The 15,436-nt window shown below is 40.7% G+C and overlaps 1 protein-coding gene across 2 annotated transcripts in view; it reads left to right on the top strand.

Annotated features, from left to right (window-relative positions):
* Window positions 1-13,344, top strand: part of LOC147883855 (pathogenesis-related homeodomain protein-like) — a 43,906-nt gene extending 30,562 nt beyond the window's left edge. For both annotated transcript variants that reach the window (XM_087399124.1, XM_087399125.1), the window contains 3 exons: window positions 9,812-10,045; window positions 10,350-10,439; window positions 12,600-13,344. In XM_087399124.1, the coding sequence (XP_087255250.1) occupies window positions 9,812-10,045; window positions 10,350-10,439; window positions 12,600-12,920 (645 nt within the window). In that variant the 3' untranslated portion in view covers window positions 12,921-13,344. The remainder of the gene's footprint in view (window positions 1-9,811; window positions 10,046-10,349; window positions 10,440-12,599) is intronic.
* The last annotated feature ends 2,092 nt before the right edge of the window (window positions 13,345-15,436 follow it).

Genomic DNA, 15,436 nt, shown 5'->3' with positions numbered 1-15,436 from the left:
GGGACACTAGGCTGGTTAGGATCTAGTTGGGAGTTCAGTAGCTTAGCTCGTGGCTCGGAGGGGACATCTCCTGATTCGGGATCACATCTCGTAAATGTCATGTGGTTGGGTGGTGAGCAGCCTGCTCAGATTCCTCACGTTTGGTGTGTTCTTGTGTTTGCTTGTAGATCAGAGGTTTTAGGAGTGTTGGGGTCGTGTCAGTGAGCAAGCTCTAATGCGGGAGTACATCATGCCATGCATGAGAAAAAACCAGCTCAAAAAGAGCTAACAAAAATCCAAGGTGGAGGCTGAAAATGCCACCTCAACCCTGAAGAAGACTCAAGGAAGAAGAGATATCCTCTCCAAACTCTGAAAAAAGTATATCTCCTGGCTGTAGCTACCTAAAGCCTCTTTCAATTTGCTGGCATGAAAGACCAGATGTACCTGAACTCCGTCAGGTAATTGCAACTTGTAAGCCGTGCCATTGATCTTTTTTAAGGAAAAAAAATGGGCCACAATAGCGATGAGATACCTTGTACACAGGGCCAATGCGCATTACCTGAGAATCTTTTGGGATTCTCAAGTGAACTCGCTGACTTTCTGAGAAAACTTGAGGTGTCCGCTTCTGATTAGCATAAAACTGCATTCTATCTTGAGTACATCTTATGCTTTCCCTTGCTAATTGCAACTTATCTTGTTGCTGTTGCAATCAATCAGCAGCATAGCTCACCTTGACATTCTGTAAGCCAACTACTCAAGGGGCTCTAGGCTGATATCCATACATCAACATGAATGGGATGTTTCGGGGTGCTCAATGCTTAGCACTATTGTAAGAAAATTCCAGCAAAGGAAGGAAGTCTTTCCGGTTAGACTGCCTTAGGGAGAAATAAGCTCGTAGCATGTCTTCCAAAGTCTGATTAACCCACTGAGTATGTCCATCAGATTCTGCATGATCAGCCAAACTCATCCTCAGCTGAGTATCTGACTTCTTGAATACAGCCATCCAGAAATGCCTAGTAAACTTAGCATCTCTTGTTAGAAACATGGTGAAGAGAGAGAGAGAGAGAGAGAGAGAGGGTGTGAGGAATCTAATGCTCAAATGAAGACATGAAGAAGGCTTTCATTCATTCATCAAGTATATCAAGATAAGTAAAGTACAAGCCTTATATAGGCTACTCACTCACACACTAGACCCTAGTGCATATGGGATAAGTCCCATGATGACATGTGGCACTCACACAAGACTCACACACACATAGACTAGTACTAGATCACCTAGTACTACACACCAACACTTCACGCCAACACACTCTTTGACTATGATATCTCCAACACCCCCCTTCAGAGCAGAGAGTGTGAGACCCAACACGCAAAGAGTAGACCGATTCCCCCTACACCACAATACTGCAAAGAGCAAGTCCAACTATCCAATACCTCCCGTGTGATAGTGACTTCTCAGTCAGCTTGCGACCGGCAAGGGCAAACAATCACTCGTCATCCCCCCTTACTTTGAACTGGGTGGTCAATACTATCAACCAAATTAAAAGACAATACAATCATTTTTAGGGGACAACCCAGGGCAGAGTACCTCGTATTTTTGAGGGACAACCCAGGGAAGAGTACCTCTTATTGACTCCAAATACATTCACTTTAGGGGACAACTCGAGGCTGAGAACCTTTTATTGATTCAACACAAACACACATAGAACTAAGCATTATCTTCCTCCGCAAAGAGGAATAGATCATGTAACGCATTAGATGAAGCTTCCCGCTCAGGTCTAGTAGATGTAGCATAAATATTCTTAAGCTTGTTCAGGTTCTCCTTGGCAGCAAAGCAGCAAGCTGAAATAGATAACCAGCCAATTAAGGAGCTGGTCTAGGCCTTTGAAATGAATCAGCAGCTTGAGAAAGGTGTGAGTAAAGGTGTCCAGCAGCTGATGGATGCCCTCGGGGGTTCCAAAATGCAAACCCCAAGGGAAAAGCAGCAAGAATATTCACCGATATGAGAACTGAACCAGAAGAGAAGCTGGAAATGCTGCAGTAGGTCCAAAATGAGCAGAGGTAGCTGTAGGTGCTCCCAATGCAAAGATAGGTCTCGAAATTTGTAAAGCAGCTCAGCAAGACAGCTCCAAAGTACACTGAGATGCTGCAGCAGGTGTGTAGGTGTACCAAAGCGCAACAGGAGGTCTGAAATGTATCAGGCCACTCTCTAGAACAGCTCTGAATGCTGTAGCAGGCCACCACAATGAGAAATCGCTGCTGTAGGTGATCTGGAAGCCAAGAAGCAGCCTCTAGATAGCTCTGTTGAAGGCGGCTATGCAGGAGCAGCTTAGAAACGCTTGGAAATCCCTTCAAAACCTCGAATAGGTGGTTGGCTGTGCTGCAGCAGCCTAGGAACCCTAGATTCGGCGATGGAGAACTACAAAATGGCCTTAGGGAACCTTACGTGCAGACGCATGCTGAAGAAAGCGCTGATCAGAAGGTAACATGTGCGGAAATGACCTGAATGAAGGCGGAAGGAAGAGGAGAGTAGAGGCGGCAGGCTGTGGAGGCAAAACCAGGCGCAAACGGCTAAACAAAGAGGCAGCTAGAGGCGAAAATGAGCAGGCTGCATAGGAGAGGTGGCTGAGCAGAGTTAGGGTTTAGGGTTTGTTGGAGAAGATGGTGACGTGGCAGGGCGGGCTAGGGCAGGACTGACCTGCTGATACCATGTTAGAAACATGGTGAAGAGAGAGAGAGAGAGAGAGAGAGAGAGAGAGAGAGAGAGAGGGTGTGAGGAAATAGTGCTCAAATGAAGACATGAAGAAGGCTTTCATTCATTCATCAAGTATATCAAGATAAGTGAAGTACAAGCCTTATATAGGCTACTCACTCACACACTAGCACCTAGTGCATATGGGATAAGTCCCATGATGACATGTGGCACTCACACAAGACTCACACATAGACTAGTACTACACACCAACACACTCTTTGACTATGATATCTCCAACATCTATGTCACTAACTATTTCAGCCGGTAAGCCATAGAGACTAAACCACTTCCCAACAAACATGTGTGCATGCTGGGTGCCTGTAATAGTCTCTCTTGTAGGTATGAATTGAGCCAATTTGGTGAGTTGGTCAACGATGATCCAAATTGCATCATGCCCACGAGAGGTTTGTGGTAAACCTACCACAATATCCATGGAAATACTTTGCCATTTATTCTCAGGTATTTCCAAAGGATACAATCGTCCTCGTCTCAGCGTTCAGCTTTATTGACTTGGCATTGTTGACAATTTTGAACATACTGTTTGACATCAACTTCAGCTTAGACCGAAAGAAAGTTCTTTTGACTAGATCTAAAGTTATTTGTACCCGGATGTTCGGCACTGAGACTGTTATGACATTCAAACAAGATACGATGCCTCGTGTCTCTTACACCACCGGTAACACAGACCTTACCCTTTTTGAAAAGCAGACCATTGCGAATGGGGTACTCTCATAATTTACTTCCAAGAGGGGCATTCCCAGCTTGTACTTTATCCCAGACACTTTGAAAGAATTCATTGATAAAGGCCCGTGAGAGAGTCATACAGGTCTGAATGGATCTCTGTGAAGCAAAGTGATCCATAGTACCGATTCTACTTAAGGCATTGGCTACCTTATTGGTAGAACCCTCTCGATAACGAATCTCGAAGTCAAATTCCTACATCAATTCCGACCAACACTTTCTTGCCCCTAAGATCAGAGGCATTGCAGAAATACTTCAGAGAAGAGTTATCCACGCAGACCACAAAAGTAAATAATGTCTCCACTTTTCAATGCGTGAATAATAGCATAGAGCTCTTTTCATGCATTGGCCACCTATGTTTTTGCTCGGTTAGTGTTTTACTCTCAAAAGCTACTGGTCTACCAGCATGGAACAAAGCTGCTCCAACAGCAGAGTCACTAGCATCCATTTCAACCACAAATGGTTTACTAGGTTCAACTATCTGTTAGATAGGAGCTGAAGTGACAGCATGTTTTAATTGCTTAAAACACGTGTCAAGCTCTTCTGTCCACACGATGGGTCTATACTTATTTTATTTACCCTTCTCCACCCCTTTAGACAAATCTGATAAGGATAATGCTGTCCTAGCATAATTCCATATATGAGTCTGGAAGAAGTTCACAAATCCACGAAAGGATTTGACTTCGGTAATCGTTCTCAAAATGGGCCATTCACATACCTTCTTGACTTTCTCATAGTCAATGTGGACACCATTTATTGAAATGACATGTCCAAGGTATGTGAGTTCCTGTTTCAAGAACACACATTTACTCTCTTTAGCATAGCGTTTCTCCTTTTTGAGTATGGATAGTACTATCCGCAGATGGCATCCATGCTCCAAGAGAGTCTTGCTATAAATCAAGATGTCATTGAGAAAGACCACAACAAACGTTCCTAGATATGGACGAAATAAATCGTTCATCATCTGCTGCTGAAAGGTTACTAGAGCATTAGCGAGTCCAAATGGCACTCAAAGTAAATTCTTGGATAAGCTCCAACCAATGGACCTTCCTGTCCCTTAGATCAGAAGTATTGCATAGATCATAGACCACAAAAGTGGAACCATATAAATCATACCTCAACTTTTTCAACACGTGAATGATATCATACAGCTCTTTTTCATGGATTGGCTACTTATATTGTGGTTCTAGAGATGCTCAACCTGTCATTCGTGGAGATGGAATCAACAACTCCACCAATGAGATTTTTGGAAATGTGAGAGGATGAAAAAGAAGGTGAGAGAGGTAGGGAGCTGCCAAAAAATGCAGAAAAGGGAAGAGAAGACGAGATTATTGTGAGAAATAAAGAAAGCTAGATCTATTGACATTCATGGATGACCAAAAAAATCTATGGGACTAATAAGTAGCTGATACATCAAATTCCCAAAATTGGAGTGCAAGAACCATTTCCACCCTATTTTAAAGCAAAAATGTTTTCAAATGCTAGCACGAATTCCCTGATAAGCGCTTTCCCTTCTCTCTAAACAATTGATTTATCCTCCTTCCTAGCTTCCTTTACTTTGGTGAGTTCTACGGCTCTTTGTTTAAGCTGATTTGGAATAAGCTTTTCTGATATTTAAATCCGGTTGCCTTTTAGTTTGTGAGTTTGCCTTAGAATCTTTGCTGATTTGGAGTGAGCTCTTTTGATATCCAAATCCAAATACCTCTTAATTTGTGAATTGCCTTAAAATCTTTATCTTTGCTGCCCGGTTTCTACAAGCGATTTGAGCATGTGACTCCTTTTGATGGACTTCACATATGTCATATTCAACATTGGGTATATATATATTTTTTTTTCAAAAAAGAGACTTCTATTAAGTAAGAAAGAAACTCGCCAGAGCAAGCTCTGAGCGGAAATACAACATCATGAAATCATGAGGAAAAATAAAACCCCCTCAAAGTGAGGTGGAAAACAACCAAGGCTGAGGCTGAAAGTGCCACCTCAACCCTGTAGGAGTCTTAGAGAAGAAAGGAGAATCCTTCCATTCCTTGAACAAAGAAGCCCTCCTAGTTGAGGCTGCACGGGAGTCTCCCTGCATAGTCATCCAAACGGCCATCAAAGTATGTACGGTGTCTGTCCAAATACTAGCCAAAGTGTGCGAGGGATGAACCTGAGTACCCTCCATAGCCTCTGTGCATTTGGCTCTCCAGATATGCCAGGATGCTATGCTCGCTAAAATCTCCCAAGAAGTATTCACAGAGGCATGTACATCTGTAAAAGGAAGGTGTGGTACCACATCCAACGAACTCAATAAAGTCCATGGAAACGCTCTCACCTAGCTAGTGGTATTTCCAAAGGCTATAAAAGTCTGGGTGGCTTCACCCACTTTGCCCTACTTACCTGACACAAAAAACATGTCACATATTTATGAATATGTTTTTTCATTTTTGGCCAAAAGAAATCTCGCTTCACAAGATCATACTTTTTCCCCACTCTTGGATGTCCCGCACATGGGCTATCATGGCATTGTTGAATGACTCTCTGCCTGAGATCATTTTGATGATTAGGTACTACTACCTCGCCATTTCTTTTTAGCATACAATCTCTTATGGTATATCTTGCATAAGTTTGGCCTTTTTTACATGCCAGGTCATCCTTTTCCCCGAGTTTAAATACATGAGCCTTAGATAGAGAGCACCGATAGGTTCTACAATTTAAAGATAAAATTCATAGAGAATAGAAGGATTTTGCTAGAAGTAGATGCCCAAAATATTGAGCTTGTTAGTATCATGAAATAGGAACTTGATGCATTGCCTTGGGTCAAATCCTACATTGGTAACATCGGGACATGGCTTGGATGGGAAGGATGTGTTGCAAGTTCGTCATTTGTCAATGATATCATTATATTATAAGTACAATGGTCCCAAAACAATGTGGTTCAATATGGCCTTTTCATAAAAATGAAATCCTCAAATATGACAAGCAAAACCTCATGATTAAGGGAGAAATTTTTCACATTAATGTTTGGGGAGACGAACAAGATGAGGAAGGAGGCGATGCAATCGTGAAGGGAAAAGTGTAAGTAGAAAATTTTTACATTAATGTTTGGGATAGATGAGGAGGGATTCAAACAAGCTAATTAAGGATGCAGTGCAATCTTGAAAGGAAAGGTGCAAGGACGTGAAGCTTACAAGTATAACAACAATCTTGTCATATAAGGAATGTGACTTTAGTGAGTCTCCTCATAAAGGTCAACTTTATTGACCTTTGTTATCCATTTCTGTTATAATTTCTTCTTTCATTAACTTCATTTGAGTATTGATCATTTCCTCAATAGTAGATACAAGCTATGGTGCACGTAGGGATATATTGTATGAATTACGTCTTGGACAATGCCTTTCTTGCCCATTCTTTCCATCTCATGGACTTCCTTCTCCATTGCTACAAGTCGAAGCTTCAGTTCTCTAATCTTCTATTATAAATGAAAGATCTAATGTACCACCCTCAAACACTTTATCAAATTCAAAAGGACTTTCCATTAACTTTAACAGGGTCCTACAATGCTTGCAGACTTGTTGTAATGTCTCTAATACACCTTCTCAAAGGGGCTTGAGTTCTCTAATCTTCTATTGTAAATGAAAGATCTAATGTACCACCCTCAAACACTTTATCAAAATCAAAAGGAGTTTCCATTAACTTTGACAGGGTCCTACAATGCTTGCAGGCTTGACGTAATGTCTCTAATACACCTTCTCAAAGGGGATTGGTGTAGGTGTAGGAGTAGAGGCAATGGTAGAATATGAATATTTATCTATGGGGATTGAAGCAAAGAAGACCTTCGTTTTGAGAAATTTCATATGTTCCATGTTTGCCATTCATAGTTACCCCTTGGCTGGAACTAACCTCTAAGTAGGGCTCGGCTAGGGGTTTAGCCCACTTTAGAGTGGAACAAAAAAAGGGATGTCCCACCTGTGCCTACTTAGGGCTAAAATTTGGAGCTGCACAGGCTGGAGAGCGAAGCCGAGTGGGCTAGAAGTGGCAACTTATGGTGCACGGTGGGTGTATCAAGGAGTGTATGGCCTGGAGCGAAGCTATACAACTGAGGAGGAGGAGCTGTATGGGCTGGAGCGTAGCTATATGGGTTGAAGTTAAGAAGTTGTATGGGTTGGAGCAGAGCTGTACGATGGGCTAGAGTGGAGCTGTACGAACAGAAGCGGAGTTGGTGCAAATGTCATGCTAGTTCCAGTGCTGGATAATAGAGGAATTTGGATCTTGTTATAGTAAACATCTTTTGGCCTAAGCTTAAGGTTGATGTTGAATTGTATGTTTGAAATTGTCAACTATGCCACGTCAATAAAGCTGAGTGCTTGAGCTGAGACAAATTTTGGCCAAATTTAAAATGGCCGTACCTTTTCCATGAGGAATTTTATTGGTGTGGTAAAAGAAAAAAGGCTCAGCAACTTATGCACACCGCAGTGGTCACATCAGATTTGATTTCTGACTTTTTGACAGCTGAGGATCATTACCCCTCATCATCAGGACCACATCATGGTCTATTGCAACCTCCTCAAACCAGCACATAACATGAATGAAGGATTTTTCTGCATTACATACTAGTTAAAGCAACCTATAGGGGTTGCATATGGCTTAATGATGCCTCCTGCGCTCGTGGAGAAGTTGTTGTGACTACCCCCAGAGGAAAGGCCTCAGGTCTGAGCTGCTTGACCAGTCCTGCGAAATATATAGTGTATGGAGAAGGCCTATCCAAATATTGTTAAGTATAAGTAAAGTGCCAATGATATGGCCTCCTAGCATTTTAGGCAATGAGACTTCCACATATCATAGGCAGTTATCACCCTATCATGTCCCAAACTGTGCTGGAAGCCTGCAATTGAGAGAGCTGAGTCTAAGGTACCTGATCTTGGTTTAGCCTCATGACTGTGCCTTCATTAATGTGGCAAGCTATAGACCATACTTGCCCTTCATTCTAAAGAGCTGGGCCCTTTTCATCAAGCATTGCCATTACTACCTAGTAAGGTAGACAGGATCTAGTAAATCTGCTCAAAGTTGCATTATCTGGGCCAGATGGGGAACCCATTGGGACAATGTTTCTAGCTATATATCATGCTGAGAGCATATCATGACTCACCAAGTGGGCAATCTACACTATGAGACATCTGATCCTAACTTAGCCTAGTCAGTGTACTTTTTAAATGTACTGGACATCTGTAAGACATGACACTACTTCCTAGGAAGGTTTGAAAGAGCATTAGTACTTGTGTGATTGTGTGCAAGATTGGGGAAGCCAGTGGGATAATTGTGGATTCGTGGTCACAATCTCTCTGGCTCTCTGCCTCAGGTCCACATCATATCGTGGATATCTTGGATAGACAAATAGGCAATGCAGCATAACTTATGCTTAGCTTAGGACATTCACATTTGCAAGTCAAAGAATCACTTTTGCCCAGCTTGATTGTTAAATGGTGCCATATCACCACCAATTTTGCATTACAAGGAACAGATTCTTCAAGATAATTAGATTGTCAGAAAGCAGCTAGCTGGTGCTGAATAAGAGACGAACTCCCTTCCTCAGATGTAGGAGACATGGCTTTGCCCAGATTTTGATAATTGTGTGCTACTTCTTGAAACATCAGTAGCTTGCTTATTTCCTATGATTGTAAGTAAAAAGTTAAAAAAAAAAGGTAAGGAGGCTTTGACAACACATGCCCATTGCCTATTAAGCACATTTATGCTCTCTCTCTCTCTCTCTCTCTCTCTCTCTCTCTCTGTGAATTCCAGAATTAATTGTGCAGTTACCTTAGTAATTATACCGAAGATCTCGCCCATGAATTCAGATGTTCTATTTTGCAAAAGCAACCTATCAATCCTCCACGGCTTACGGTAACACTTGTGAAATGTCACACATAATTCATTGCAAGGAATTGTTGCAAGCATTAACTTCTAGTGACAGTCGATGGTGTGGGCTTTGGCTGTCTCCATATTCTCAATGTATTTACCTGTACAAGCGGAGCTAAATAAACATTAGTAAAGTGACGTTCTTTCTTTTTCCCCATCTTATGGGAATGCCTTGTCAAAGTAGATTCTTGTCTAAATGACGCTATAATCAATAACATATATGCATTACCAACTAGAACTGTGGGGTTTCTTGGTAGGAAAATGGCCAATGTCCACTGGTTTTTTTTGGCTAAGAAATAATTGTTAACAGATGCTCTGTTAAGGTCATTGTAGATAAGAGATTTCAGAGTGAAGGCTCATCTTTTGAAGCATGATTGCTGTTTCCCTTGTTGATACGTTTGGCCTTACTTTTCTGATCTGTGGTTGCATGGGAAATTGAAGGAAATGTTTGGAAAGGACGCTTCAGCAGGTGAAGCTAGTGAGGATGAGGAATGGGGACCAAGGAAAAGGATGAAAAATATGAAACAGTCAGAGGAACATTCTCAAAGGGATAAAAAAGTGCTTAATGAAAAGAGGGAAACTGTCACAAATGCTAAAGATATTGCTTCACCCAAATCTGCCAATGCCTCCCAGAGCAGACAGAGCAAGGTTCGTTTACCACTGCATACTGTTGAGGTACGTTTCCCTGCAACATCAGCCCTTATTTTCTCGTTACTCTTTTGAAATGCTTCCAAAGGCATACTTAGAAAATATAATTATGATTAACTTGAATTGCTGCAATGATCTATGCTTGGGAGGGACACACCTGCTAATTAATCTTAAAATGACTCCTGGAAATCATTACTCCACTCTGTTTTTTCCAAGGTAGAGAAGAAAGAAGGCCAGGAAACTTTTGTCGAGTACAGAATTTTATTTTCAAAGAAAAGATTTCTTTAAAAACTTTGATAGGCTCCTGAAGTGCATTGTTCTAATTTTCCAGAAGCTTCGTGCTGTATTTAAGGAGAATCCATTACCCTCGAAGGCTTGCAAGGAGGGCTTGTCAAGGCAACTAGGCTTATCTTTTCATAAAGTAAGTTGATGAGGTTTGATTTTACATGCATCGGTTGACAAGATTCTCCACTTGCATCTACTATCAAATTAGTACTCACAGCAAGTCTACTAGTATCTCTGCTGCATTTGAATCACAATACTGTGCACCTGTCATCATGTTGGAATTCTTGGGCCTCATTACTAGCAAGTTTGTGATGGTAGCAGATCTAATGACTCACTAAGGTGGCACATCAATTTCTGAAATGTAATTGGGCTAAGAGCTGATAAAAACTGTGGAGAATGCATTGAATCCCATTTTGTTTCAAATCAAGAATTGAGAAATGCATATCTAAGGTGATAGGCAAGTCCTTATCTAAAGAGCAATGTTTGATGGGAGGGCCAAAATAGGCAAGCCATGTTTTCAAGGAAACTAACTTAATAAATTAAACTGGTGGCATATCAAGATGGGCAGGTAACTATCCGTGATTCAAGAATAACCAATGAGGGTTGTGTAATAGCACCTCATAACATACTCTAAAAGATGATGAAAATAGCAACCTCCGAGGATCCCCAGCGTCAGGATTCCCCAACATCTTGCTGACTTTGTGGAATGTCTATTTTTGTCCAACCCAATCCATGACATATCTCTGTATTTTCATCTGTTCATACAGCGTTTGCAGCATTTCCTTAAGGGTAAGAATGCATATGGTTTACTGCATGTGCATATCAACATCTCGCTGACTTAGTCGAATGTCTATCTTTTTCCAACCCAATCTTTGACATGATCTCTGTATTTTTCATCTGTTCCATACAGCCTTTGCAGCATTTCCTTTTAAGGTAAGAATGCATATGGTTTACTGCACGTGCACATCATATCCTTAAAGTTTAATAATAAAAATGCTTCAGCAAATTTGTTGGCCTTGTTCAAGTGTGATTGCGGTAAGGAAAATATTTCTGAATGTTTTATGGCTAGTCTGTTGTTGAAAGATGCCATCTAGTTTTTGGGAAAGCCCAACCTATCCTCTCAAACTCACATAGTATGCTAGCAGTCCCCATTGGATCCCCATAAATTGCCACCCAAGGCTATCATTCTCACGGGCAAGAAGTTTCACAGCCAGTCCACGAGTCCCCTCTTTAGATATTCCCAAGTCTAAGTTCCATAAACAATGCTTAGCGCTGTCGTAAATCTAAGAACCCCATGATACGATGTATAATCCACAAGGTTGTCACTCCAGGATCTTCCGAGAACAATCTAACCTGTCGTTCTTTAAGAGCTCACTCATATTACCTCAAGCACCCTGCACAAACCTTTCCTTACCATATCAACATACTTCCACATTAAACTACCCGACAACTTCTAGGATAGACTCTCAACTCCTAATTTCCACATAAAACGTACTTGGGAATTGAGTTCTCTTCTTGCAAAGGAGAGCTTGACTCTCCATAGACAGAAGCCTCTTTCAGTCAGGACACTAATGGCCTCAATCAATCTTGCGGGCTTCCCTTTTCTCTGAAAATCCAAGCTATGTCTACAGGTGGGTTTCCCTCCTTTTGTGTTTTATTGTTCTCGTCTTCCTGTTGCAAGTTTTGTGGGACATTTGCTGTTATTTCTATTTTTTATCGAGTGACAGGACTAATCTCAAAAGGCGAAGGGTGGGAAAACACAAATTTTGAATTTGATATTTTTGGGGCATTTGCTGTTCGTCATGCAAATTTTTGTGAGGAAAACACAAATTTTAAATTTGATATTTTTGGGGCATTTGCAGTTCGTACTCGTTCTCTTACAACGGAGAGACCTCATTTCAAAACAACTGGATTGTACATTTTTAACCTCAGAATTTTCTTGGGGATGCGTCTGTTTTCTTTTCTTTACCAGTGTCCATTGTTTGGATTTGTGAGTTCCTGGTGTCTTCATGCCCAGATAATGTTGGTCGTGCCTGTAGGCTTGTTGTAGATACAGAGGCCCTGAATTTCTGCCTGGGCTGCCTTCTATACAGAAGTGCTGGAAGAATTTAGTTACTAAAATCAAATTAGGATTGTTTAATATGTAGAAATAAAATTTCAAAGCGCACTCTTAAGGTGAGGGCCGATATAAATGGGTAAAGTTTCTCCTGGCTTGTTATGTTTTGTTTTGAGTTAATCATTGAAAGAAACATTGATCAATTAACAGTCATTCATTTGGTTGCGATGGTATGTGTAGGTAAACTTTTGGTTCAAAAATGTGCGCTATGCAGCTTTGAAGAAAGGATTAGTGCAGCGTACAAACAGCAAGACAAAGCATTCTACAAGTTCCAATTGTGCGACAATGGAAAATGGAGTTGCACTAAGGGAAAAAAAGCTGACGGAACAAAATAATTCCACCAATGGGCTGCTAGTGGAGATGGAAAGGCTATGTGAGGCACAATTAAAAGTGGAAAGACTAAAGAGAATTCTGCAAGAGGGGAAATCAAATGCAGTTCGATGTGAAATGGTGATGTATGTAGCTGTCGCTGAATTAAGAGAGAAGGCACTGTCATGCTGAAGCATTGTTCTTTTTTGAGGTGCATTTTATCCTCATTATATTGTTACAGAAAATGTAACATTCCTTTCTATACCTTCATTAGTTGTGTACAAATTCCTAGTGATCATCTTGGCTATGAGTAATCACCAAAGCATTGTAGCCTCATTTTTCTTATACAAGCAGAATTGACATTGTGATCAGAAACACAAATGTCAGAAGGATCCCTGATTACACTTGTAAGGACCTTTGAAAGGCTGATTTCTTTCAAACGTCTTCTCATTTGCAACTAACCTGTGTTCCACTCTGTGGACGCTTTTGAAAATGCATACAGTAAGAAGAAAATATTTTCTCAAAACATTTGGATCTTAAAAAAAAAGATCAACATACACCTTGTACTCAGGGCATCTACCCTCTAAATTGCATTGTTCCCAACATTGTGATTGCAAACCTGTCATCAATTTGGACTTGTCCTTGAAAACACCTGAAATGATTCTCTGCAATTTGTACTCAAAATCTTGATAACATACCCAGATTTATACTTGCAATTAGGCCCTTGATTCTATCATGTATCTATGCTAAACTTTTTTAAAGAAAAAATGAAGTCAGTGAAAAAAATGTACAGCAAACAATTAATCGCTTGCCTTGGTTGTGGATGCCTCAAGTAGAAGGGTGATGAGGAGGTAAATTGTTTGAATTGAGAGAAAAAAAACTTCCATAGTTGTATTGTGTCCATCATGAATGGTCAAAATAACCTACCAGGGTGATAACCTAATTATGAAACAATGTGGGCCGTGGTCAGTAATGAGATTGAATCTCTGGCTTTTAGTCAAAAAGAGGAAATCCTATTCTAAATCCTCTCAAAATCTTGTCTCTATAATGAGTTGAGCTAGAAGTTCCCTTGTAGTGATCTTAGATTTTTAAACTTTGAACAGTGAACACCAAAGAAAGTCCATGTCGAAGGGAGTAACCGTTCATAGATATCAAGAAAAAATTCTATCGACCACGTCCCACAAAATATTTGAGCACTAAAGTTGCAAAATGCTAACTTGACAAATTTGGTCTCTCTTAATTTTGAAGCTGTGTTCTTGGACTTCACACACCGTTTGGTTATTACCATCAGTAAATTGGTCATCATCTACTTCACGCATGTCCCTTAACATGCTTTCCATTGTTTCTTATGATACCATCTTTGCAATGGTTGTAGCACCTTTGTGAAGGTGGTCACGTGTGACACTTTTTTAGAATGATTAGACAGTCACTTAGGTGACATGAGAGATTGGGAGCTATTGGATGTGGTGCATTCCACTCATTGGAATTATAATCCTTTGGCTTCATTTATATACTTCAATCTAGTGTCGGATTCTCCTCCATCTGATCATATGCCATATGAGATTGAGATGCTCCGCACAATATATAGCACTTGGAGATACACCAGCAGGGGAAGATTTGGGATTGGGTAACATATTCTTCTTGCTCTGCTTACAGCCGTGGAAAGCATATAATGACTCGGATGGTTGATATCTAATTGTCAATTCTTGATTGATGGGGGCACCTATGAATTTACTTCAATGCATGCTTCTTCTACTTCTGCAGTTCGGGCTGAAATGTGGCAACATTTGGCTGAATATCCATGGAGGGGGAGTGCGTTGATATGTGGAGATTTTAACAATCCTCCTAACACCAAGGATAGTAGTACTCATTGATCTCATATGATGCGCAGAGAAAGGGATGCTTGGACATTTATGTTTGACATTCTACATGCTTGTGATTTATGGCAGCATCTTATGCGTACTACTCGGGTTCACTTTTCATCATAATACATTTACTTAGTATTGGGCTCTTTTGGATCGATGGTGCATTCTTCATGCCGCATAGTTTGATGATTTTACTTGTGAGATGGCTTTGGATTTTACTCTGTGCCTATCTGATCACTTTCCAATCTCCATGACTCCGCATTTTGGGTTTAAAAAGTCCAATTTATACGATAATCCCCTCTCACAATATGCAAGGAGAAATCCATAACACGTATTATAATAGACCACCGAAAGTTGTGAAAGTCACTAGAAACATAGAAACGTGAAACAAAAAAGTTGTTTTTTTTTTGAAACCTTGGTTGGGTCCACCTTGGTTGAAAAGTGCAAAGTACTCCATGATTGGGGTATAGAAGAGATGACTATTGAGACAGAGGGTCAGGATGTGTGTATACCGACTAACCCTGAGAAGGTTTCGAGTTGTTGTCGACCTAAGAATCTAGAAGTAAAAGATCCATTTCCACATGGACTTGTACATATTTTCTGTTAGTGGTGAGATCGATAAATTGAACAATTAGTTCCAAAACCTACATAAGAGTTGAACCTGGGAACACAAGATCACATAGCCATGGTAGTGGTAAGTGCCAATTTGTCTACCAAGCAACTTGGATTGACAAGGTATTTATTTGTTAGGTTTAAGGATGTGTTGCATGGAGTTACAAAGATTTGAGAGGGTCGCATAATTCCCATGTATTATTCTTGTACCAAAGCATCCATTTCTTCATT

Source organism: Dipteris shenzhenensis, chromosome 27, assembly GCF_047967505.1.
Source record: "Dipteris shenzhenensis isolate YYH24624 ecotype China chromosome 27, Dip_SZ_1.0, whole genome shotgun sequence".
Taxonomy (NCBI): domain Eukaryota; kingdom Viridiplantae; phylum Streptophyta; class Polypodiopsida; order Gleicheniales; family Dipteridaceae; genus Dipteris; species Dipteris shenzhenensis.
The sequence above is the reverse complement of the archived record's forward strand: the minus strand, read 5'-3'. Positions and strand labels throughout refer to the sequence as shown.